General features: G+C 28.1%; 3 protein-coding genes across 3 annotated transcripts in view; 1 reads left to right on the top strand and 2 right to left on the bottom strand.

Annotated features, from left to right (window-relative positions):
* Window positions 1-20,288, bottom strand: part of LOC111688022 (palmitoyltransferase app) — a 113,144-nt gene extending 92,856 nt beyond the window's left edge. Inside the window, exon 1 of the mRNA XM_046952884.1 lies at window positions 19,755-20,288. The gene's annotated coding sequence lies outside the window, so the exon portion shown is untranslated. The remainder of the gene's footprint in view (window positions 1-19,754) is intronic.
* Window positions 20,289-21,509: 1,221 nt separating this feature from the next.
* Window positions 21,510-23,835, top strand: LOC111687961. Its single transcript, XM_023450456.2, has 2 exons — window positions 21,510-21,790; window positions 21,854-23,835. Exons 1-2 carry the CDS (start codon window positions 21,764-21,766, stop codon window positions 23,357-23,359), a joined length of 1,533 nt encoding a protein of 510 aa, XP_023306224.1. The 5' UTR covers window positions 21,510-21,763; the 3' UTR covers window positions 23,360-23,835.
* Window positions 23,836-24,064: 229 nt separating this feature from the next.
* On the bottom strand, window positions 24,065-26,494 carry LOC111677593 (delta-aminolevulinic acid dehydratase). The gene has a single exon (XM_023438751.2). The coding sequence runs from the start codon at window positions 26,148-26,150 to the stop codon at window positions 25,164-25,166; it is 987 nt and encodes a 328-aa protein (XP_023294519.1). The 5' UTR covers window positions 26,151-26,494; the 3' UTR covers window positions 24,065-25,163.
* Window positions 26,495-26,942: the final 448 nt, after the last annotated feature.

Below are 26,942 nucleotides of genomic sequence, written 5' to 3'. Positions count from 1 at the left end.
AGACAATGACATCACTAATAATAACAGCAACAACACCAGGTCACTTTTTTGACTAGACTTATTGACATATTAACCAAAACATGCAGAAATACGATGACAATAATTGTTTGATTTAAGATAAACCAAATAAGTTGTTGGCTAAATTAATTTATTGAAAAAAACATACATATAACGAGATTTTTAATATACTTTATTTTGTTTAAATAAGCCATCATACATACATATATAAAGAAAGATTATAAGCAGTCATGATTGTTTAATATTTATTTTTAATATTTTTATTTATTATTAATTTCTTATATAATTCAAGAATTTAAGAATTTGCAAAGTCAATCAACAATCTTAATAAAATTCTACTAATTTTCTCTTTTTCGAATTGTATTTACTTCAATACAGCTGTTTTAGCTACACTTTTGGAAATTTAATTTTTTCCACCACATATTTTTTTACAATTACAAAACAAATTTAAGTTACAAATTTATTTAAACACCTAATATATATGCATTACTCACAAAACTCTGTAGACATTATGTAAATTACACACACTTTTTCATCTGTTTTAATTCAATTTCAAGTTAAATGAACTTAAAATATTCCAAAAGCGGAAACGTAGCACGAAAAAAGTCAACTGACTGTGTAACCCCAGTACGTATGATTAATACCATTCATACAATTTGCCTTAAAACACCATCACCACAAAACTCATACAACCCGTTGGACTTTTTGCAACAACAAAATACTGAATAACGATAAAAAAAATTGTAAAGTTTTCTATGGAGTCATGGTTTGATTATCCCTTTTTACCGGCAACCACCTGACCCTACTTGCGACAATTTGTAATTTCAAACGCAATAAAATATGTACTTAACCTGTGACCAGTGACCATTAAATGGAAAAAATAAAAGAAAATGTTAAAATGAAAAAAATTAAAAGAATTAAATAAATGACTTAAAACCATCAGTTAAAATGTTCTTATGTACTCACACGCATTCTCCTTTTGAGTACAAGGGCAGAAGGAAAGATAATGAAAGTCAGGGAGTTATTATCGTCATTGCAAGTGTGGCCCAAGAAAATAGTATGTGTGAAATATAAATTATTACAATAATGAAGAGGGGGAAAAGCAACAACAAAAAAAATGTGTTTTTCTTCAATAAAATTCCCTCTTAAGAATACAGGCACTTGAGTTGATGTTGTTGTTTTTGCGCCGTTTTTGTGTTTTTGTTTTTTACTTTTATTATTTTAAAACACTATGTTATTGCTTTGAATTTACTGTGTTTGATGTCAATAAACGAGGTTAAATTTAAAAATAGTTTAAAAACATATTTTAAAAGTTTTTAAAGTAATGCTTCTGACAGTGGACAAAAATCTTTTCAAGAAATTTGGTTAAATAATTTTTAATCAATTTAAATGTTTTCATAATTAAAAAATATTTGTATTTTATTGCAATTCTAATGATGAAATAAAAATATATCTATAAAATTCCTCTTACGTTTAAACTCGTATTCGAGAAGTAAAAAACAAACAAACACCGGGAAATAAGAAAGATTTAGAGTTTATTTTATTGACAATAGTCTATGAGTGTAAGTTCATATAATTTGTATTGTGTTGGTGTCGGTGTTGGAATTGTTTTGTTGTATTTTTTTTTACCTCTTTGCGTGATTTATAACAATTGGTTTAAATACAGTTTGTTATTGCCGTTGCTGCTGCTACTGCAACTACTGCTGTATTTGCAGATGATACGATTTGTAGAATTGCTACATCGACTATTGCCTGCAATGACCTGCCACAAAATGCTGAAAAATTATTGTTGCTCGAGCATCGTTGCATGTGGTATTATTTAGTTTTTATTTGGAATATTTTTTCGTAGATTTCAAAGCTCATTCGCTTTCTTTCTTTCTTTCGGGGTGTATATTTGTTTGCTTGGTTTGTTTTGCTTTTTTTATTATTGTTGTTTTGTCGTTGTTGAACCACAAATAAAAAATATTCCATATAACATACACTAACTAAAAAATCCATACAATTGCTTTAACTTACAAGTAGACAAATGCGCACTCATACATACATAGCAATTTATAGGGACATTTTAACTTTATTGTTTATTTCATTTCACACAAACTTCTTTTATAACAAACAGTTTTTCATTCTTTCTTTTACAAAAAATTTCGAAACTGTTTAATATTGTTAAACCCCCAAAAGGAAATCGTATTGTATTTTCCCTCTTTTTCTTTTTTTTTTTCTCTTTCCACATTTTCATGAATATTTACGCGTATAAAGTACATACTTTAGTTGTGGAGAATGAAAATAAAAAAATTGCAATTTATTTCGTGAAATGGAAGTAAATTCATGTAACACATGTTTTATTTTCTAAAAAACGCATTTCCGCCGAAAAAAATGCTAGAGTAGTAGAAGTGCATTTTTAGCATACATATGTTGGTATTTTATTTGTAATAGAGATGTACAGTGGTGCATTAATTTGTATGTGGTTAAGTTATGAATGATTAATATTTGCAGTATTAAATATTTTTTTTTACAAATAATAACCTTGCAATAACCGTCAGTTCATATGAATAAATACATACATAATGCATATATGTACATATCTGAAACTACAAAGAACAAGCTAAAACAATAAAATAAAGTAATCTGATACCAATTAAAAATTTACCAATTTTCAGCACAGTTTATCCCAAGTGTATATCTTATTAGGCCATTTTAAAAATATACTAATGATCTATTTAATTTTGTTAAACATATATTTTCTCTTCCACATATCTTAACCACTTCCTTTCATAACATCCCTTGTTAGAATAATGTTTAAAAATTAAATGAAACAACTCAAATAAAATAACCTTCTTCACATTTCAATTCAGTTTGAAATGGATGAGACATATGTCATTTATGGTGTCTTTTCTACTTCTTCTTTTTTTTTTTTTTTTTGAAAGACTTTCAATACCACAGTGCATTGTGTTTTTTTCTCATCATACAACTTGTCTAAAAACTTTTAGTTTATAGTCATTGAATTACAACATCATTCCTCTTTATGTATGTATGTGACTGCATAAGCGTTTTTTCTAATTTTTTTTTCAACATTTTATTTTGAATGAATCAAGTATGCATTACACATTTGGTTTTTCCGGGTAAAGTTTTCAATTTTTTTCTTACTGTTTTTTTAAATATGTCACTTTGAGCAATTTTTGTAGAGCAAAAAAAAACATGTCTTTAGTTTTTCCATACAGCTTTCAAGCCAACTGTGATGCTGCTCTTGTCTTGATGTCTAACTAATAAAACTGATTTGATTTAACATTTTACAAACACACACGTATACACTCAGTTAGAAAAACTTTTACAGGATGACGATGATGAAAATTTTTCCTAGATGATTGACTTATTTTCCACCTTGTCACTTGCATTTCAGAAAAGAGAGGCTTGAAAAATCTTGCAAAAAACTAAATTTCTTCGAAATAAAGATTTTATAAGAAAAAAATCTCATTAGAGATTTTTCACACAAATTTACAGCAAAAAAAAAACTGGAAAATAAACTAATACCGTGTAGGCCTTTTGTTAAATTTGATGGTAAGAAGGAAGAAGGCGAAGGAGGGAGCATAAAAGTATGTTGCATGCATATTTGATTAGAGCATATAGTTTGTACTCTATGTTAAAGAGAATTTTGTGGCAACTACAAACAAACAAACTGTGTATGTTTAATTATAAAATTTTCATAATTTAGTGAATGAGAAAAAAAATAAGATTTTTTGATTCATATTTTTCTACTTTCGTGTTTAAGTTTGTCTAATAAAAAGGATGTTGTTCATTAGCATGTATTCTTTTACTTGTTTGCTGGTATGCATTACCGACATTTTATGAAAAAATATTAAAAAAATTATTTGAATACAAGGTTTTTAAACGGGAGTATAAAATAAGGTAAAATGCTTAATGTGTTTTTAAGGCTATGTTAATGAAAAGCATTGAGAATATTATTTTTCTTTAAAATGTAGAATTTGTATTAAATCACAAGATCAGATAATTACTATTATAAGTTAGGTGTTGCTTATGAGTTAGGGTTTATTTAGTTGTTAATTAGAATGCTAAGTGAACTTAGGAAGTCGATCAGTTATGAAGGCTTCAAATTAATATGAAAAACTTAATGTTTTTACTAAATCCATCAAACTTTGAAACAATATAATTCCGCATAAATAACACATCTTTTTGAAAAGTCGTAAAGTTACTAAATTCATATGTTCATTAGAGTGTCCCAATGAACATAGTTTTAAAGAATGTCTAAAGCCAACAAAATAAAATATATATATTTTAAATACCTGACATTAGTATAATTTTTTAAACCAAAGTGACAATTCTTTTAATTAGTTAATCTTGAACGGATTGAGGGAAAAACTATTTTAAAAATTCTTTTTACAGTATTTTTCGTAAATTTAAGCTTATACGGAAAATATTTCAAAAGATGTTTTGGTTTAGTGCTATTTATAATTTTTTAGGTTATTTAGGAGTTATTATGCCCATTCCGCGATAAGCTGAAAATTACGGAATTTTTGAGATCCATTTCGGAAAAAATTACTGAATCGTTTGAAAAGTATTCTTACAGAAAAGCAGTACATGGGTCGCCCTAATGTATATGAATATATGTGTTGCAATGTAAAATCTACAAACCAAGTAACAAAAAACAATATGTTCTCTTAAGAATTATTAACATTGACTGAACCTTAAGGCTGACAGGGGAGCAGTTTAGGGGAAGAGGTTTACTGCGTAAATGTGCACACATGTGTTATTAATACTCAAATAAGTCTTAAGATTTCATGTTTAATTTTTTCTTTATTCTCTTCAGGTAAATTGTTTAATACAAACGAAATTTTTATGATTCACAGTAACAAAAATAATGAAGAAAATGTAATTTGTTGCAAAACGGAAAATTAAAGATTTATATTTCAAAAACAAATTGACTATATATCATCTGTATGTATATGGTTGCACTATAAAAAAGTTATTAATTATAATATAAAAAATTAGTCTATTTAAATTGGCAACGTTGCATTTTATATGGAATTTTTGATATCGTGTTATTTATATTGACATCCATAAAATAACTGGCTCTAGTAAATATAAACATACATACATATATACAAAGATATTTTATAATTTTCCAAACAAATTCTGCAACTAATCAGTAAACTATCAATCATTACAAATGACGTATTATTAATATATATATATATGAATAAAAGTGATAAATTATGAAAGAAACAGTAAAAGCAAAATGTGTTAATAAGCAAAGGTAACTATTGTGCACACTCTATTTATTTATTTATTGTAATAACTTAATGGATTATCGGTTTTTTTATTAGTTTCGAACGTCCCAGATAACTTTATTTAGATTATAAATATTAGAGATCAAAATAGCACTACTTATGGTTTTGATTTTAAGAAATAGAAGCTAACAATTAAATTAGTTTTCTTATTTATAATATTACATAAATTCGAATGAAACAAATTTCAATATCACATAGTGCAACGAAATACATTCTTCATGATTGTAGTAATCATAAGATTACCTAATTTTATTATTTTCTATTACCTTTTATTTGTAGAATTTAAAACTTTTCGAAGAAAGACTTTTTAACTTTAAAGCTGTTAGGTAAAACCTTCTTAAACTTTTCATGCACTAATTATATTCAAATATTTATTATATTGAAAACATCATCGTCATACTGTTTAACTAAACAATTAGTTAATTGATAATTTCAACAAATATCTATTAAGTAGGAAACAAACAATCATCGTCATCATTATAATAATCGCTATTATAATCGTAATCGTGGGCATGTGTTTGAACTTTATCGTAGGTTTATCGTCTATAAATTAAACAATGTTGGCGGCAGAGTATTTAACCCTTGACAAATAAACGCCCCAAACAACGACAGTGATAATCGTTGAAAAAATAAATAAATATAAAAGCGTTTTAATAATACATACATACAAACAAAAATGTATGTTTTATGCAAAAATAACTTTGTATATTTTGCTATATATTGCAAACATACATACATATTTTATATAGAGTAAATAGCAGTTGCAAACAATTTTAAATACACATGAATCTCGTAGCAAATACATATAAAACACTCAAACACAATTATTAATTTAGACATTTACTACTAAATTATAAAGTATAAAATTATTTTCAATAAATTTCATTTATAACTTCATACACCAGCGGCAAAATATTAACTACATTACAATTGGGACTTCTGTCGGCAAACACATAGATTTTAGTTTAACCAAGAAATAGGATAACAGTTATATTATATTCCGACGAGACTATATTCCTCATTCTCAGTAATTCGTCGCCAATCACGAGCGGAATTACACTGCTCGCCATACAAATTCTATTCAAAATCAAGTTGCCGTCCGAACAAAGCATTACATTTTTATTTTAAGTATATTAAGGGCTAAATCGACTTCGCTATCTATAAGGATCCAGGTTCTATTCCTAAAGAGACAGTAATAAAGGAGTACACAACAGGCCTATGTGTATTTCTCAAGATTTCATGCAACATACATCATTCAAATAATACATATCCATTCAAAGTTATATTTCTAATTACAAAAAAAATATTTTTTAAGGAATTTCTTTGTTTCTTATGACCTTCAGTAGTTGCGGTTCCAATTGTAATTGCCTATATTAAATTGTATATGTTTGCGTGATGTGCTTGTGTTTTTGTCTGATTATTATTCATACAATTACATTTTTTTGTAGTTTTTTTTCATTTGAATTTAATTGAAAATGTTCCCCTTGTTTTAGATTTTTTCTTAAAAAAAATTTAACAATGTTTACTTTCATTGTGTTATCGTATTAACACCTTGCTTTTTTCATTTTGTTGTTTTTATATTTTTTGTAATTTGCAATTCAATTGGGAGAGAAAGACAAAGAAAAGTGAAAATATATACCTACTCCTATGAATTTTATTTCGGCTATAAATACTAAATACAAACATTAAAATTCTATCTTATCTATGAATATTATGTGTGTTAATGATAAAATATCAAGTATTTTGATTATTAAAAAATGTATAAAGTTATTAACATTTACTAATTAGCAGTACGTGCATAAATTTAATTTGATTTTAAAATCATTAAGTAAAGTTTGAGTCATTATAAAATAATATTAGGGAAATTTAATTAACAATTGCGAGACTATTAATTTAAAAATATAATAAATGTTAGAGTTAACATATTCAAATTAAATATTTCGGAGACAATTCTGATAGAACTAGGTAACAGTGCTAATGTGAATATCTAATAAAGTGACAATATAATGTAAAATATTCAAATTAAACTATAACACTTTTTATCTTCATTCATTTAATGTTTATAATTTAAACAGTTTTAAATTACTTTAAATTTAAAGCTTTTTTAGACAGACTTGACATCATCACTAAGCAAAATCACAGAGTCACATCATGAACTCAATTTAATGATTAACAATTCAATTAAATGAAGAAACGATAAAATAAAAAAACTTCTTTATCACTTACAAAGGATATTAAAAATTTCCTACAGATTTTCTTGTTAAATTCTATTTATTCCGGCATCATTTTTTTAACACAATTAAAAAGTAAAACTATACAGGCACAGACAATAACAGTTCTTTAGCAAAAGTTTCAACAGAAATAAATAAAAACAAAAACATCAAAGATGAACACATATATTTCAAGGAAACGGGAAAATAAGTTGTCAACTTTGCCACTGACACCACTACCACTCTACCACAATTCAAACAAGTTCCTTTTGGTCTTTTAAAGTTTCAATCACTTTATAAACAAAAGTGTATATATATGCATGTGTGTATTGTATCTATGAATAAACATACATATGTTTATGTATGTATTATTGGTGTGTAGTACTTTCGTACGTGCTTCAATATAAAAATATTGTATTTGCAATGGACTGCTGCAGTTTCTGACTAGTCACTGCAATATGGAAGACAATACAAAATTCATTTTGTTTTGCATTCTTCATCTGTTTACATATGTTTTTGTATGTCACACAAAAATGCAAATAAAAAATCAAAACAAAACAGAAGCGAACTATACTAAACTGACCGCATCAATGAATTCGTTCGACTGCGATCGAGGGACTGCATGAATACCAATATTTTGGTTTGGCTTAAAAGGGTTTGTGGGTTGACTTCAATGTAAACAAACTTACTACTTCGACAGACATACATTCATATGCAATAATTTAAATGCAATTTCAAAGTCACAAACACCCAACAAATATCCCTGTACTTCCCAGCAAAAGCTTGGGTAGACGTGATTATGCATGATTGATCATAATTTTCGTTTTGTATACGTACGAGAAATTTAGTTCATTTTAGCTTAATTTCGATATCAAAATGAATTTTCAATATAAATGATTATTCGATGTGTAATTTAAAACCAATTTCTTTTCGATATACACTCGTAATAACAGAGTCCCGCTTGACTGGAACTTCATATTATCTAACAAAAGTTACTTTTCACATGTACACAGCAAGATATACATTCATATATCAACAATGCGTAATCCAAAAAATAAAAAAAGACTTAACCTACAGATATAAAATCAATCATATATCAATATTGAAAATTGCTTAAACCAAAAATAACCTGCCCTCTTATGAATATCATATAAGAATGCAATACCTCTTTTGTCATTAAACTTAGCAAGGCTATCCTGAATTAAACTAAGTTGATTGCAGGAGCAGACAAACAAATAAACGAGCAAAAAAACTATACACATCAAATACACAACATGATGACTTCATTGCAGTAGTCATTGTGGCGCCAAAACAATTTTTATTTTGTTTTATTGGCCACTAGGATCGTATATTTGATTCAAATTTGTTTTCATTTTCTAACGAAGTTACTGAAATCAAGCAATTTTTTATAGTTGTTCGTTTAGTCTTCTCTATTTTGCTAAATTCATATACATACATATGGTAGATACCTATGAATTTATACATACAATATATTTGTCAGTTTGTCTGTTGCTTTAAAGAGTGGGATTAAAATTGCAAAAATATACAGGAGAAATGGTAAAAAGTACGATGTTTCGGATTTTTTTTAATCGAAAGTTTACTGAGCCATCAAACTTTACCAAACTGATTTAAATGTTGTTGCATTTAGCTGCTGTCTGACTGGAACACTATTGCTAAAGTCATCCATTATGGGTGAGCGTATGCTTTTAAGTTTGAACGTAAACACTGACGTTAACGTTATTTGCTAATAGTATGAAATTGCGAAAACAAAACAAAATTTGCAATACAAACAGTGAATCACAAAATATTAAATATCTAGAAATTTCAATTTTCTTCTAAAATGAATTTGTTTAGAAATTTAAGAAGGTGATTGTAATTTATTTTAAAAAATGTAGGAAACAATAAAATCGTTTGAGAATAGTAGTAGTTCTGAAGATGTTATTTTAACTTTAAAGTTGAAACATATCAAAACAACTTTACAAAAAATGTAAATACATAGTTAGTATTAAACTACTTAGCTGCTACTTTATTTTGATTGCCACTGTGCTCCAAACTCATCTGTATATTCTTACTTACATATCTAAGGTTTCCTTTAGCTGAACCTCAAAATCATTTTGTCTAACAGTTTTGTATTAATGTTTGTAGTTGTTTTGGTGTGTTGCACCAAAGCAAAGCTCAAAAAATCTACAAATGCAGCAAAAAAAGTTAAAATAGAGAAAAAAATGTTGCATATTTAATGGATTTGTCTAATCTTACGAGAATGTGAACTGTTTCATCGATGAATGAGAAAGAGAAATGCATGGACTGGCGAATATTTTTGTTTTGTTAAGTGTTTATTTGTTTGTTTTTCATCATTATTTTTATCCTATTATTCTTTATTTTTTTCGTTTCTAAGCTTTACACACAATACAAAATGCAATTGATTTTTAGTTGATTTTTCTTCTAATATTGTGCAATTTTCTCACCTCATGTACATTGTTAACGAATTTTCAGTCTGAACTTTTAGATTAGATACTGAACTCAACTACCAATAAAACACAGTGTTAAAAAACTAAAGTATGATGTGTGTTTGCCACCTATCTGTCAGTCTTTTTAGTTAGTTTATTCAACAACATTGAATTAAAATTGATTTGTAGTACAACACCACAGTTATACAGACAGACACAGCTTTAATGCGATTTGTTAGTTGAAATGTTAGCTCGAACAATCAATTAATTAAAATCTCATTAATTGATAATTTTTGTTTAGAAAAACCATTGATTTTTAATGTTTACGGGTTTTCGTATAGACTATAAAATTTATAACATTTTACTTGATATAGAAGTTAAATAATCAAAAGAATGATTGTTTTAGACATTTCTAAAAATTTGCCTATTTTTTTACTTTTGACAGCTATTATTATTATTTATTCAATTGCCATTATTTCCCAAATATTTTTTGTATTAAACATTTTTTTCTTAAAAAGAAATTTCAATGTTATCGTTATTTAGCGAGTGTAAGTAAAGAGAGATTTTTTTAACAGCTGATTGAATTCTTATTAGAATTCCTTGTCAGTTTAGAATTCAAAACAATTTCATTATGGAGTAACATGTGATGTAATGATTTATGTGTGACAATTTATTTGTGTGCTTGTAACACTATGTTATCTATAATACTAGATATATTTATGTACATATGTAACAAAAAGTTATATAATTTTAGTTTATATTCACGAAACGAATTCCTTAAAATGCAATAATACTAAATATGTTATATGTGTTTTTCTTTTTATGTTCTTCATTTCATGATAATGACAAATGTATGATTTCAACGCAAGGTACTACAGAGACTGGAGTTGTGTACTACATCAAATCCGAAGAAATACACCAAGGGTCTGTTGTTAGCTCGTTTTCATGGAAGAAAAATGTTTGTTGGTAATATCCTTTTTTGGTTAGAAACTTAGTGTCCTGCAGTAATTTCTAAGCATTTCTCAATCATTTTTTATTCAGACTTTGTTGCGTCGAATGGTTTTGTGTTCGTCAGTTTTACTATCTAGAGCTCCCTTCACTTTAAATCTAATACATTTGCCTTTTCGTTGCCAACTGCTTTCGAGTGGTATCCATATGATGCACCTCTAGGAGAAGCTTTTTGAAATCCAATAAGGACTTACATATAACTTTATTATTGTCTTAATTTGCTTCTAGCTATCGGTAATTAATTTAACCATATTTATATTGGATTACACTTATTGTAATCCAATTTAAGCGTTCCATTATTGCTCTGTCTTTGTCATTGCCTGAAAGCTAGTGTTGTAATTGTCAATATAGAACCTTAAGCCCGCTTTGTCACCCAATTTAGAGCCATCCGTGTAGCAAAAATTCCTACGGATGTTCTATCTCCTTTCCCGGTTAGAGTTCTTATTAGGCTATTTATCATTGTTACCCAGAGTAAAGAGTATCGTATCATGTAGTTGATCCAGTTGCAGAGCATACGGCAAACTGTTCTAAGCTTTGAGTTTTGTTCGATACCTAATACAAATAGAGTTCCCACATTTTCCTCTATACTGTTTTTTCGGTGCTTTCTTTAATAAATTCTTACATAAGTTGACGTGTCCTGCTTCAGAATATATTATTCTCTGAGGATTCAGAGTCGGAACCCAACGAATCTGGGAATCCTGGCCCGAGGCGGCGGCCGTTTGCCTGCAGTTGCATGATGACTATGACACATGACTCGGGAGCAAATCAACATTTGCCAACGGTACAATCTGCCCTTCCTCAGCTTAAGTAAAATTATAGCTTGGGGAGGACAACCACTTAATGTATCATTACTGTCAAGTAGTCTTATAATGACTTACATATATCAAGTTTCGTAAGTAATTTATTTTGAGTTTTGCTGTTTATTTATATTTTATTAAAAATGTTAATTCTTTAGTAAGACCGTTCTGTTAGCAAGACCGTTAGCCAAAAACAATGGTATATTTTATCTAAATAACAGATTTTAATCTTAGATGAGACAAAATATATACTTATTCGTTTTTTTTAACTGTTTAGAAGAGTACATTCGTAACGTCATATGCCACAACAATGACACTTTTACTTTTTAAGTAAAGACTACTTAAAACACTTTTGGAAAGCTTTTATTATCAGTACGTAGTACACGCACATAAAAACGTGTAGTAATAATAATTCGCGTTTTCCAAGCAAATAAATAAAAATAAGTAAAATTCATGTTGGCAAAAAGGGGGAAAATAAAATAATAAATCGTATAAATAATTTGTTACATAAATAAATATAACATTTGAAAAAATAAAACTGTTATGAATCACTGACAAATAGGTATTTTACAGTTGGTTATAAAAATAACTAAACACATTACTTATGTACATAAAAAAATAAACAAAGAAAATTGATATTACACATTAAACCATAACAAAATATATTTATATAATCTATTATTAAAGTTTGAAAGAAAGCATTACTAACCCAAAGTTTAAATAATTTAAAATTAAGAAAAAAATTAACCCAATATTTAGGTAAACTTCAAAACCATTTAATTTTAACGAAAATACCAGAAATTCACACAATTTTTAGTCCCAGAGTATTCATAAAAATATAAAAAGAAAAAACTTAAAAAACCAACATTGTTGGGTAAAAGTATCAACTTAAAACGTATTAGCTTTAATAACAAAAAATTACAATCAATGTGGCTGAAAATACACCACCTTAGTGTCGGCAATAATAAGAATAGTGGGAGCAACTTGTATGTATGTACATATGTATACCAAAATTAAATTGGCAAAAACTAAAGGTTACGGCATGTATTAGAAAGAAAAACATCCGAAAAGAAAGCAAAACACGCCTGGAATAGAACAAAAAAATCAAAACTACTACAACGACAACAACACAAAATAACGTAAAGCTAAACATAAAAGACAATACAAAAACAACAACATCAATGGCTATAATGCATATTATATTGGATAAGGTCTTTTATAACAACTACAAAGTGTTTACCTAAGGAAGCACACGACTAACTACAAAAACAAAAGTTGAGGTATTAAAATCAAACTGTTGGTATATGTCAATGTGTATTTAGCAAAAAAGCTAAAACATTTTTTACAAAGTAAGTAAAACAACAACAATCGAAACAAAAAAGCGAAGAAAACGAATAGCTAAAAGAGCAACAACAAGAAGAACAATATGAAAGAAATATAAGAAAAGTTGTTAGGGTAAGTTAAATTTTATTAGTGCAATATCTAAAGCTATTTGGGGTTAAACTCGTATTACAAAATACTCATACGCACACAGTCACTTACAAACATTCTCAGGCAGGAGTACAAATATCTATAAAACACAACGATACAAATGTAAATGCGTAAATGTGTGAAAGTAATTGCTGTTATACTTCTTCTTTTTTTTTGCCCAAGTATTATTCCATAATGATTATCGAGGGAAAGAGGAATGAATATAACTGAAAGATATTCCAACAAATTAGTTGATTGCCACGTGATTGTTGCTCTACTCAACTTTGCCACTGCTTGCTACTGGTGCTTTATTAAGTGTGCTTACATCCAGCAACAACAGCAAAAAAAAACAATAACAAACAACATCACTCGCAATTCAATTGACCTTGTGGTTATTATGGCTATTAGCATGTGTATCTTTTGTTTTTGTTTTTTCATTTGTTTTTTTTTTTTTGTTTTCTGTTATTAAGAAGAGAAAAAATCACTTGAAGTTTATTTGTAAATTGATTGGAATACAATATGCCGTAAGTATTAGTGTGTAATTGTGGTATAAGTGTAAATGAACAAGTTTTTACTTATAAATATTTGTAACGTGTATCAAGATAAAATAAATACACCCTACTTAAGCAAAGTCATGTATGCACTACATGTGACTCCTTTACAGCAAATCCGGACGGCACTACACGTTCTAAATTAAAATGCGATTAATGATTAAAAAATAAATAAAAGCAGTAAAAAACGCAAAGTTTATAAAAAAAAGCAGAAAAAATTGGCGCTTAAAAAGCGCGCTTGTAAGAGATTTTCAATGCAAGCATATCAGAACGGGCGATTTAGATTCATACATCTGCTTAGATAACGCGAACGTAAAAATCTAAATCTAGAGGACTTTGAGTAAATATGACCGCTTTATAGAATGAAAATGGGACAAGTATTTTCTCTTGTAAACAACTTGATGTACAAATATATTTATATTCCTTTACCACTATAGCTAAAAAGCTATATAATCATAAATGATACTGTCTCAATTTTTGTAATGATTGGTCCATTTAAAACATGTCTTAATCATCCATAAACTAAGGGATTTTTGAATAAGCTAAGATTACTTAGTTGCCTAAAATGTAACAATAGTGTCCCACTTTATTCCAAATTTTTATACATTAAAGAAATAATGTAAATCGGACGACTAGATCTATAAATGTTACAAATCAGTCCGTGACATTTTTTTGCGTTTTTAAGAGAGCTTTTTAAAGAATAATGGAAACTGGTATTTCTCAAATGTCTATTTTGCTGAGAACCTTCTAAATCAAGAAAAATCTAATAAATTAAACTGTCAAAATCTTTTCAATAAAAAAAATATTTGACAACGATCAAAATCTAAATGTTTCAAAATAATGATTAATACAGCAATTTCAATATTATAATAGCGTACCAACATCATAAAATGCGTATTAAAGTTGTTACAGTAAAAGATATAAAATTCCTCCGCAAAAAAATGGAATAAAAATAACGTTTACGTTTGTATTAAAAAAAATATTTATTAAGAAGAAAAAGAAATTGCGTATTAAGTTTGACTGTATTAAGTCTTAATTTAAATATAAATATGTTTACATAACAATACTTAAATAGCCCTAGGTTTTTAACTTATTGCCCTAAACTATTTATGTCTAAGGGTTTAAATGACAAAAATAGTTATTTAAATATGAAAGAATAGTTTGGAATATATGTATTTAAATACTTAAGAATTTAAACCTAAGTAAATGTAAAGATTGAATTAATTGAGTAAGAACAAAAACTGTTGAAATAAATAAAAAATTAACAATAAACGATATGTCAAACACAGCCGGTTTTTTGTTTATAAATTTAAATTAAAACCTACGCCAAAGCAATTGAAATAATCTACAAATACAACAGAATCGCTAAGCGATAACTGCTTATAAATATTATTAAGATTTAAATAAATTGGACTAAGTTATATTTAAAGCTTTTTTAAAGAGAATACATTACAGTATGCCCTAGCATTAAGACATTATATGTACTAAAACCTCAAGATATTAATCTAAACTTACAGCCCCAAAGGCACAATTTGCAAAAAAGATTTTTTTGTTTTATTTACGCTTACAGCCTGTAGCACCAACTGTAATTTGCCTCCAACGTTCGCTCATTATATTTCCAAATTATAATTATAATTTTAAAGAGAAGGTAAAGGCGAAGTATTAAATCGCGCCTTAAATAAAATGTAAATGTTAATTTAATTCATAATATTATTCTTTGGATTAGAAGTTGTTTTTTTCTTTTTCGCCTTTTTTATAATAAACTTATTATTCAACTTTTCTTTGGAAGAATTAATAACTAAAAGTAAAAAATTCTCACGTTTTTGGCATAAGGCAAAACCAAATGGAAATGTGTACACAAACGCACAGAAAAAAGTTTCTTTTAATGGAAAAATATATTTTTGTGTTGATAATTAAAAAATGGTTGATGGTGGAGCTTGACGACGTTAGGGAAAGAGGGAGATCTATAAATCCCCTTTTAAGAATTTCATGTTAACAAACAATAAACAAACAGCGGAACTGTGGCGGCAATAAAAGAGACAACGACAACGCAATAGTGGGTTTTTGAAATGGAATTCCATTAAATAAATATAAACTTTAATAAGTTTTAATTTAACTTACTTAAACGATGTTATAACAACTGACACTACTATTTACACACACACATGTATTATAGATTGCGAAATACTTTCACCATAGACGTATAAAAAAATCTCAAAAAGAAACAAGTACAAGTATTAATATAGCCACACAAAATTATTATTTAACAACATAAACCACTGACAATTGTCAATATTTGTTTATTTAAGGCAGAAGTTAATTAATAATTCTAAATGTGTATTGATGAAAATGAAAGCATTTTTTTTTTTTTTTTTTGTTAAAAAAAGAATCAAAAGAAATTACTAATACTCAAGGTATCTACATATTTTAAAATTGTGTTAACAATTGTAAATTATTTCACGATTTTGCAAATGTTACTGGGGCGCAAGGTTTAAAGCAAATTCCATTTTATACATGTTTCCATTTATTATAAAACTTTTGCAGAACAAAAGCAACATGCAACAATTAAGTTAATTACCCTCTTATTACACATGAAATTATGATGAGAAATGAGAATACATACTTAGTTTGTGCTGGCAATGGGGCATTAGAAAGTTCTACAATGGATTTAAAGAAAGAAATACTTAAAGTTCGTTTTAATTAACTTTAAATATGCATAGTATTCATATATTTTCTTTATTCTTACAATATTTAAAATTAAGGTACTACAGGTCGCAATTTTTAAATTAATGAAATTTTGTACATGAGCATATACTGCCCCAGGGACAAAGTCTATTAAAAATTAATAATATCGATCCATTATAGCATCCATAGCTGAAGCTTCCGAATAGTGCTTAGGTGCTTATAATTATGTTAAGTATACTAGTATCTTATCAAAAAGCATATTTAACCATAATTAGCTTAAAAGACTAATTCAGCATAAATACATTTTTGTAAACGTAGATCTATTTACAACATTTTATAATCAGTCCACAGTTCCCCCAGCCTCTTTCAAAAAATTTTAATACTATAATATAATTTTTGGTACGTCCGACTATAATTTCTGATTTGTATATTTACAGACATATTCCTGTCGAGCTTTATTTAGACGTCAATATTTATTGTGAACTAAACTCGTTAAGGTAATTTTTTAAACGATGTGGATGACTTTAAATCGGAATTATGATCATTGATCAATATTAGGCAAGGTCGAAAACATTTTATCCGAATGATCTATCTATACACAGAACATACTAATGTCGAATTTTACCCAAATATTATAATTTAATAGTTGATTATGCAGTTTTCAGAAATACGCATTTAAGATGAATATATCTTGGTGTTACATACGGAAAGACCCTCTATCACTCTTGCTGGTGGTGGAGGGTATAAAAATTAGTTTACTAAATCGTTGTTAAAACTTTAAAAAAATTATAACATTTTTGAATATTTGGACAAAGGAAAAAAATTTAGTGAAGTCCAACCACAATTCAAGATTTTTAACAATTGCTTTTAATTTAATTTTGTATAAATGTCTACCAACCACGTTGTGTTTACAAAATTCTCCTAAATAAACGTTTTATCAATTTTCAAGCAATTTTTACATTATTTCAGCATTAAAATGAAAACGTTAATGTGTAAAATATTTCGAAAAGCATTTAGCTCATATCACTATTCAATTTAATATTCATTGCAAAAAAACAATATATATTCATAAAAATAAATTTTATGTACTTTACATAATTAAGTTAAAAATTGATTTCAGTTCAAAAGCCACTTTAACACCACCAGCAAGTAACACAACCAACACACAAACGCAAAAACACTCTAACTCATTCAGCGTTAAGTCTCATCACAAAAATTGTGTAAAAAATATGAAATAGATTGAATAAAAAGTAATAACGCAAAAATTGTATAAAGTTTAGTCAAGTATGCTTGACCCTGATTAGCTGCTTCATTGAACTAATTTAAGTTAAAATACAATTTTCAACTTGATGACTCTAATGCCATCGTCAACATGATAAAAACTAGTAAATGAAAAAGTTAAAAGCAAAAAATTAAACAACAAAAAAAAATACTCGGTAAAAAAGGAATAATTCATTAAATTATGAATTTTACATAAAAAACAACTATGAAATATATTTACATAAAAATTGTATTTCATTTAAAATAGTTATGATTTTAAATGATTATATATTTAAGAAAAAAGTTAAATTGTTGTTTTTATTTATCACACCATTTATCATTTATTTATTTAAATGTGCAAATATTTATTTTCAAAAAAAAACTTAAAACTTGTATTTTATGATTAAAATAGTCTGGGAGAGCAAAAACACAAAATTTTTATATAAATTTAAAAAAAAAATTAAACAACAATAAAAACAAGACATGTCTGCCTTCAACCACTTATTTAGAAAAAAAATGTGCAAAAAATATGTGTTTAAAATGAGAATTAAACAATAAAATGCAGAAATAAATTTAAACAATTTAAAAATTTGAAGATGAATTTTAAATTTTCTTTAGAAAAGCAGACAGGATTTTACAAAAAATATGTATATTTTTATGTAATACGAAAATCGATTTTATTAAACTTTGTAAAAAATATATTTCATTTCATTTCTAAAGGTACATTAACACTTATTAAGTACCTTTTAAAATTTTACAAAAAAATTCTAGTGCAATTCGTCTATTCAATATGTAAATCAAACTGTTCACTGGGAAATAATTGGTCACTACTACTCAGTGTGACAATTATGCGAAGTTTTCAATGCTGATGTAAGTGTTAAATACGACAAAGAGAGACAATATAAAAACAACAAAACATGCAATCGACCGACCGACTGACAATAGTTAAAGTAATTTATGCAAAACGTTTGTCCCAAAAATGTTTCCTACATTAAATAATAGGTCATGGCACCTTTTTCATTGTTATGTTTTAGCTTTTTCACTTGTTTAAAAAACTTTAAAATTTTATTCATATCAGATACAAACAAACACCTTTTATATTGATTTATAAACAATTTAAGATAAAAAAGAAAAGAAAAATAAATACAAAATACACTAAATAAGTAAATAAATAAACAAATAAAATAGAATGTTTATTTAAATATCGAGTATAAATAAAAATAAATTTTATCTTTACTGACCTGTTATTATAAATTTTAGTTTTCTTGGTGTGTTGTTGCAGTTGTTTTTTTTTATTTAATTCCTGTCTGTTTCTTCATTTTTTATTTTGTTTTTATTTTTTCTTCTTTATAGGTCTGTTGTCGCGTGAATGACACTGCACTCTGCTTTGTTGCTGCTGCTTCTTTTGCTACTGCTGCTGCTACTGCTACTCTTGTTCTTTTTGTTATTGTTGCTGTTGTAATTAAACCATACTAGCACAATAAATGCACAATGGCACTACTAAAGCAACAAAAACAACATAAGCACACGTTTATATAAAATTTAAAAAAAAAATCACAAAACAACAACAACAAAATAAAACGAACGAACTTATAAATGACAAATGGCAGAAGCACAAAAAAATGTGCAAAAGGAAAAACTTAAAAATGCAACATAATAAAAATTATGAAAAATGCAATGTAGGCCTAACAAAATAGATTTTTTTAAATTATTTCTTTTACACTTTAAAAATTCTTCTACTGTTGCAATTCTCTCGCATGTAAATCACTCAATATTTATTTATTTTTGCTCACTTTGCTTAATTTCAATTATTTTAAACACTTTATTATTTCAATTATTTTTTTATGTTTGTTTCTTTTTGTAATTAATTCTTCATAGATTTACCTTTTATACAACCAACAAACAAAAAAATCTCACACAAAAACAACTAAACAATAAAATTAAACCGAATAAATTAACAAAAAAAAAACAGAAACAAAAATTTATAATGATGACTCGTTTTTACGGTTTCTTCTTTTAACCAACAACGACGTTTACTACAAAAAACAAGATACGAGTGCGACGTCCGTCAAACGTTTACGTTCAGCGCGACCGAGATATTTGTTGTTGTAGAATTAAAAAAAAATAAACTTTAGCTTGCTGGATTGCATGCGTTTTTGATTAAGTTACTGTATGTAGGAGCGTATGTGAGGAGCATGTGTTTGTATTTCTGCTGCTGCTGCGATATAGTTGTAGTAGTAGTGGGAGCATTTATTATTTTGTTTCATAGCGGTTTTTATTATTAAATCACTTCTATTTTTCTTCCTCTTTTTCAATTGCTTTTTATTACAAATATTACTATTATTTAGTATTTTGTTGTATTTATATCATCGCAGCACTTAAACTTCTCTCACATTATTTCCTTATAAGAATATGAAAATTTGTATTATTATTTAATCTGTGTTAATGATTTTCTTAGTTTTTTTTTATTTTAGTGTTTATTCCGTTCACTTATTAGTCAGACGTCTTAACAACACGGCACCGCACAACTAAATAAAATGACAACACACTAAATGAATTTTTAGTTACGTTGGGGTATGTTCAGTCTGGAGTATTTAGTTAGTTGCTCTTTCGTTCTCATTTAACACATTTGGTAGAAAGATGCCAGATAGATAGCTTTTGCGAAAAATACAACAAATCCAATAGGAATTTCAATTGGATTCTAATTAAAAACTTAAAATAAAAGGAATTTGTAAATTAAATTCTGATTAAAATCTAACTGAATTTCCAACCAGTTTTGTAGCCCAGATATAATGAGATGATATTCAAAAAATGTTGAAAACTCTTGTAAAGCTTCTAAAATAATTTTGATTAAAGTACCTCTGAAATTCGCACTAACATACTACATAGGTAAAGCACGGTTGAAAATAAAACATCCTACAAATCAACAAAAAATTTGGTGTATGATCTTTTGTAGCACCATTATAACATCAAAATGCCAAACAACTGGGCCTGCAAATATCGCTTTATAGCTCTTAATATTGTTAATTTTTATTTATTTCAAATTCCACTCCTAAATAGTGTACATTGTCCACTTTTAAACTCTACTTCTCTACTCATTTTATTTGGTTTCATAACCTATAAAAACTGCAAGAGTAAAATCTGTCACATACGATGTGTCACGTACGATATTGGAATGTGTTCTTTACATTTCTTTGCAATTTTTTGTATAATTTTACATGTACTTCAAAAACACTTCCATTTTTACGTTTGATATCCCCTCAATTTAACTTAATATTTGAAAAACAAGGTTTCGAATAAAACCATTTTCTACATTCTAATAAATAATAAATATCACTCTTTAGCGTGCATTAGCATGAAATTGCTTATATGTATGTTCGAAGAAATATTATGGGCCTTATATAAAATAATATTAAAGTTATACAGTAATTAAATCCGAATTTATAGTATTCGTTTTGCTTAAAAAGTAGTAGTGCTTTTTATTTCTTTAAAATAATTTTCTACATTCAAAACAAAACAATTTTATAAATTTGAAATAATATTTAAATTTAACCGATTTACTATTTATTAATCGTCCTTTTAATATTTAAGTATAAAAAATAATGTGGTAGCTTTACGAAATGCTAAAAGACTGTATAAGTACAAACATAAAGACTGTATAAAATAAATCATCACTACACTGTTGTATTTTGGTAGTAAAATGTTTTTCGAATTTTTTGTTTTGTTCAACACATTCGTAGCCAGATGTTTATTTAAAAAAAATAAAAGAAAATTCTAAGGAAAATCTACATATGTAGAATAAAAAATAAAGAAAAACGACATACATACATAAGATAACAAGTAAAACAACAGAAGGAAAAACGAAAAAGGCTTTTCTATTACAATGAACATTTTATTCGTGTAGAAGAGTACGTACAACATTAGAACAGCCCGTATTGAAAAAAATATTTTAATTAGAGTAGATTTTTTCACAAATTGTATACGTTTTACCAAAAATAAATACTAGATAAAGAAATGGCACAGCAAGATGTTGTTAATGAGGTAAGTAAAACCTGGCTTTGATTATTTTTTAATTTGATTATAATTAAAAAATACCTACCGTAGATTAAACAAAATGTACAAGAAAAATTTGCTGAACTAAAATCGGCTGTAATGATGCGTGAAAAATTGTTGCTACGACAACTCGAAGTGATAAATACAAGCAGAAAACAACAATTGCAGTCCGGAAAACGAGAGAAGGACATTGATTCTAGCATAGAGTTCCTATGCGACAATGAACACGAGCTGCTGGCAGCCATTCGCAACTTTGGACGCTATCAGTTGACCAACTTGAATTTGGCCCTGCAGGATGTTTACTTGAAAAACGAAGACTACATTAAACCCTCCGATGATCATGAGACCATGTTCAAGGGTCTAAATCAAAGTGGCGAAGAGGGCGAATTGGGTATAGAAGATGAAGAGAGCAGAGAGAGTATTGTGGTAGACTTTTCTCGCCACAAAAGTCTTATGGAACACAATGCCAAGCTTATGAATGAAAGCATTATCAATATAACGTTGAAAGAAGCCAAAGAACTGATAAAGCAGGCTAAACTTAAAAGAGAACAACCAGTACCACCTCTAAATTTGGAAGAGTTAGATGATGAAGTTGAATCTTCTATTGCCGACGTGGTATCCAGTCTGGAACAAGGTTCTTTGGAGCAGCACTCGGAAATGTTGTCGAACAACAAATATTCGCAAACTCAACAGCAATCAACAAAACAAAAAAGATTTAAACCAAAAATTACCATTAATAATTGCAATGGAACTATTAATTTAAGAAATATAGCATCTTTAACTATCAATTGCACTACTGATGACAATGTCCAGGCCCAAATACCAGTACGCTATCCAAATCAAGAGGACGAAGAAGAGGAAGAAGCCTCATCATCTAATAACAAGGCTAAATCTAAGTCCTCACAAAAATCAAAGACTTTGATGGAATCTCTGGTATCTTCAAGTTCCAACACTGAATGCACTTCACCCTCATTCACCAGTAACAGTAATACACCCAATAGTTTATCCAACTATTCCAGCAACAATAGTTCACGTTCTCAATCTACCAAAAAGCCGAAATCCAAAAAATCTCACACAAAGCCCGAAAAATCTCACAATATGGAAAATAAACCACTTAGAAATCCTAATAACCCAGAATCTCAAGACAACGTGGTAGAATCTTCCTCATCGTCGATGGCAAATGAAGTGACTTGTGACTTTTATAATCGGCTATTAAATGAAATTAAAAAATCTATTAATCAACAGCAAAGAGTTCGCTCAAAATGTACTTCAGGCACAGCCCATGCACAGTCAACGCAACAAAATGCTGATTCTTCGACCAGTTTTAATGAGTACCTGGGAGAAGATGTACCAGGCAGACGTTTGGTTTTGAAAAATTTCGAAAATCTAAAAATCATTTTAGAAGCACACAGCAGTGGCGACGAGGAATCATTTCATCCTGTACAAATCGAGCAATGGCTGGCAGAGATTATATCAGACACCGATTTGGAACCAATGCAGAATACCGACATTTTAGAACATTCCAAAATCTACAATGAAGAAACACAAGAAACTTAAATACTCGTCTCATACAACAACAACAAAGTATTTCCTTTTTTAATATTTTGTACTTCATTTCCAAGAATTACTTATAATTTAAGACTGTCCATTAAAAGTTCATTTTGATGTGTATTTAAATTGAATTAAATTTTATTCTCTCAGTATTTGCATTTTCGAATATAATCGAATTCGTACGTAGAACTTGTTCTATTATATATTAATGGCTCATTTAAAATTCCATTTTATTGTTTATTTTAACAATTTAATTAATTCTCATTGCTTTTTTACACTTTAACGATTACCTAAATAAAGCATCACATTTTAGAATTGTATGTAAAAAAACTTACTTTTAAATTCAATTTATTTTTTTATTAGTTTTTATTTTAATATAAAAAATTTTTATCCAAGCATGTACTTAAGTTTCACTTAGATATTGTATACACTGTTCTAATGTTTGTACAAAACTTAAAACTAATAAAATATATAGTTAACAATAATTGTGTTTGTTTATTTTAGAAGGAATTTAAAAGAAAAAGTATGTATGTATATCGTTAATTTAACACATTTAGAAATTAAACATTTATGGATTAAAATTCAGTTTAATAGACTTGTTCTCGAATACGAATATACATATATATAGTTTAATAGTTCCTAAATAAACTGAGAGGGGGTTATGAGATTTTGTAGTTTAATACTCCTAGTATTTATGTATGTACCTAGTTGTTTAAGCTTTTAAATGATTCATTCACAAAAAAAAAACGAATGTTTTAACATGATGCAAACTCACGTACTGATAAATTTTAATTCTAAAATAAAACTTCTGGATATGTTTTCGAATAAAACACAAACAATTTGCAAACTTTCCTTAAAGTATTTAATGAATATATAAACAAACAAATGCTAATGAAGTGCAAGACCTTTTTATAATAAAATCAAACAGAATGTTTTAAAGTGCTTGATAAATGTAGAAATAATATCACGAAAAAGTTGCTGAAATTTTAAATAATTCCTGTTGCGGTAAAATATAACCCAACAAAGATTTTTTCATTTTTCGAAAAATCTCTTGTAAAAATAATAATTATTTTATTTAATTTTATTTGTAGTTGTAGCAAATTATATTAATTACACATACAAACACTAACGCAACGAAACTCTGTTGCTAAAAATATATTTTTTGAAAAATACCAATATTAAACAATGTTCCAAACAAATTTGTTTGAAAACACTTCTAAAATTGCATAATGCACTAACATTTCTTGTTTTTTGTATACAACAATTGGGCACTTGCAGATAATAATTGCTGATTACGGTTTAATACAACAATAGACTATATTTTGACTTTAAGTTTTTGTACAACAATTAATTCATAGAAACTTATAACGATGACATGCAAAAATTGGATGAAATTAAAAAATGAATAAAAGATGACGAAATTTTGTTTATGTTTGTAATGTACATATGAATTAGTGTATATTTTATTATTGTCTATAATAAATGGTCTAAAATATAAATTGCATAATAATTAAGTTTTTATTTCGGTTTGTTTGTAGAAAAAAAGTTAAAGCCGTTTAAAATTGTAAGATACTCAGTTTTATATCAAATTTAAAAATTATACTTTTTGAAACAAAATTTTAACTTAAAGGGAAAAGTTTTTATTGCACTCATGCTAGAAATTTGTAATTTTTCTATGGGCCATTTTTAAAAAAACTTTAACTTTTTTCCTCAAAACAATCAGTTTAAGGAAATTAAGTAACTTAATTTAAATTTAATTAACCACCTTTTTAACATCACCACCCTCAACTGATGTTTCCTTTACCAACCATCATTTTTCTTCTTCCAAAATGTCCAAAATTTGAGGTGTAAAATAGGTGATTATGCAATCGGCACCAGCACGTCTAAAGCCTTTCATAGATTCCATTAAAGCCTGCTTCAAATCAAAGGCACCATGCTCAGCCGCATAATATAACATGGCATATTCACCCGATACTTGATACACATATAAAGGATGGCTGGGGTAGGTGTCTTTAGTTTGTCTTAAAATGTCCAAATAAGGCATGCCTGGTTTGACCATTAACATATCGGCTCCCTCAACAACATCACGTTGAACAGCACGCATTGCCAAACCCTTAGAGCCACTGGGCAGTTGATAACATCTACGATCACCAAAAGCTGGAGCCGACTGAGCTGCATCTCTAAAGGGTCCATAGAAATTCGAAGCGAATTTTGCCGAGTAAGAGAGTAAAGAAACACGATTTTCCAAGTTGTTGGCAATCAGACCTTCTTTAATTGCTTTAATGCGGTTATCCATCATATCGGAAGGAGCCACTATATGGGCACCAGCTTTGCCATATGCTACAGCTACCTCCGCTAAACGTTTAATGCTTTCAGCATTCTTTAGACCGCCTTCATCCAAAATGCCACAATGACCATGTGACATATAGGGACACAGACAGACATCACAGGCTATTAAGAGATTAGGGAACCATTGTCTAAGCAAAGGTAAGGCCTTGACAACAGGATTTTCTTTGGAATCGGCATGTGTGGCGTTTTCATCTTTCATTGCGCAATCGACTACACCAAAAAGTAAAACAGAACTTAAGCCCTTAGCAACCAAAGGAGTCAAATGATCTCTCAGTACATTGACACCCATTCTTGCCTGACCGGGCATACTGGCAATGGGTTGGAAACTGTCATCATCACACACCAAAAACACCGGATACATTAAATTATGGGGAGTAATCTCACAACCAGATTCCTGCAGCAAACGCAGAGTAGGATGGTGGATACCACTGTGTAATTTCTTGTCCATTTTTTGTATAATTAATAAGCTAGTGCAATAAATTATACTTTGAACTTAGTTTTAACTTAGTCTTTTCTTCTTTTTTAATATTGATTAAGTAATAAAATGTTAGTTTCAGTTTATGTTTTTTGTGCACTTTTACGCTTGTTCCGACTCTCCGCTCACACCCGCTTCTGCGACAGACTACTTTTGCTTTTCGCGTGTTTTTAATGAACGTACTCTGGTCGCGTTGGTCTATCTAATATTTTAGTTTTTATTTTTTGAGACTTTACTCTTACAAAAATTGTTTATTGAATGAATGCGTGCTGGCGACTAGTGTGTTTGTATTAAAATGATAGAAAATACACAACAGTTCCACTACCTGCCTGCTCGTTTTTTTTTATCAGCAACTTTCCCTCATTTTTCTACAAATTTACATGTTAAATATTTGTTTCTCTGTTGATTATTATTTCGTTCTCTTTGGACTCACAGATACAAAACGTGTAGTTGGATTGGTTGTTTATTTAGTAGTGAGTAGCAAGCACCCCTGTAGAAAATTTCGAATTAAAAATTTCGTGTTATACCCTATACAAGACTTAGTATTATAGACATCTAACATGCGCGTGTCATTGAAAATCATCTAGTAACATTATGACTACCGACATGGTACCCTACGTTCAGAATGGGTCCATATCAACAAACCACTCAATATTACTAAAGAAAATGTCTATAGTAAATTTCTAAAATTTCATAAGTTATTCCTGCTCCTGAAGTCAATAGTCATAACTAGAGGATTTTCAATTACACGCTGACAATATCAGC

The sequence above is a fragment of the Lucilia cuprina genome, chromosome 5 (assembly GCF_022045245.1).
Source record: "Lucilia cuprina isolate Lc7/37 chromosome 5, ASM2204524v1, whole genome shotgun sequence".
NCBI classification, from domain to species: domain Eukaryota; kingdom Metazoa; phylum Arthropoda; class Insecta; order Diptera; family Calliphoridae; genus Lucilia; species Lucilia cuprina.
This window is presented reverse-complemented; position numbering and strand designations above follow the sequence as displayed.

Coding starts and splice junctions, on each gene's coding strand:
- LOC111687961 (XM_023450456.2), top strand. CDS start 21,764: ATGGCACAGCAAGATGTTGTTAATGAG. Junction 21,791..21,853: donor AGCAAGATGTTGTTAATGAG/GTAAGTAAAACC, acceptor TACCTACCGTAG/ATTAAACAAAATGTACAAGA.
- LOC111677593 (XM_023438751.2), bottom strand. CDS start 26,150: ATGGACAAGAAATTACACAGTGGTATCCACCATCCTACTCTGCGTTTG.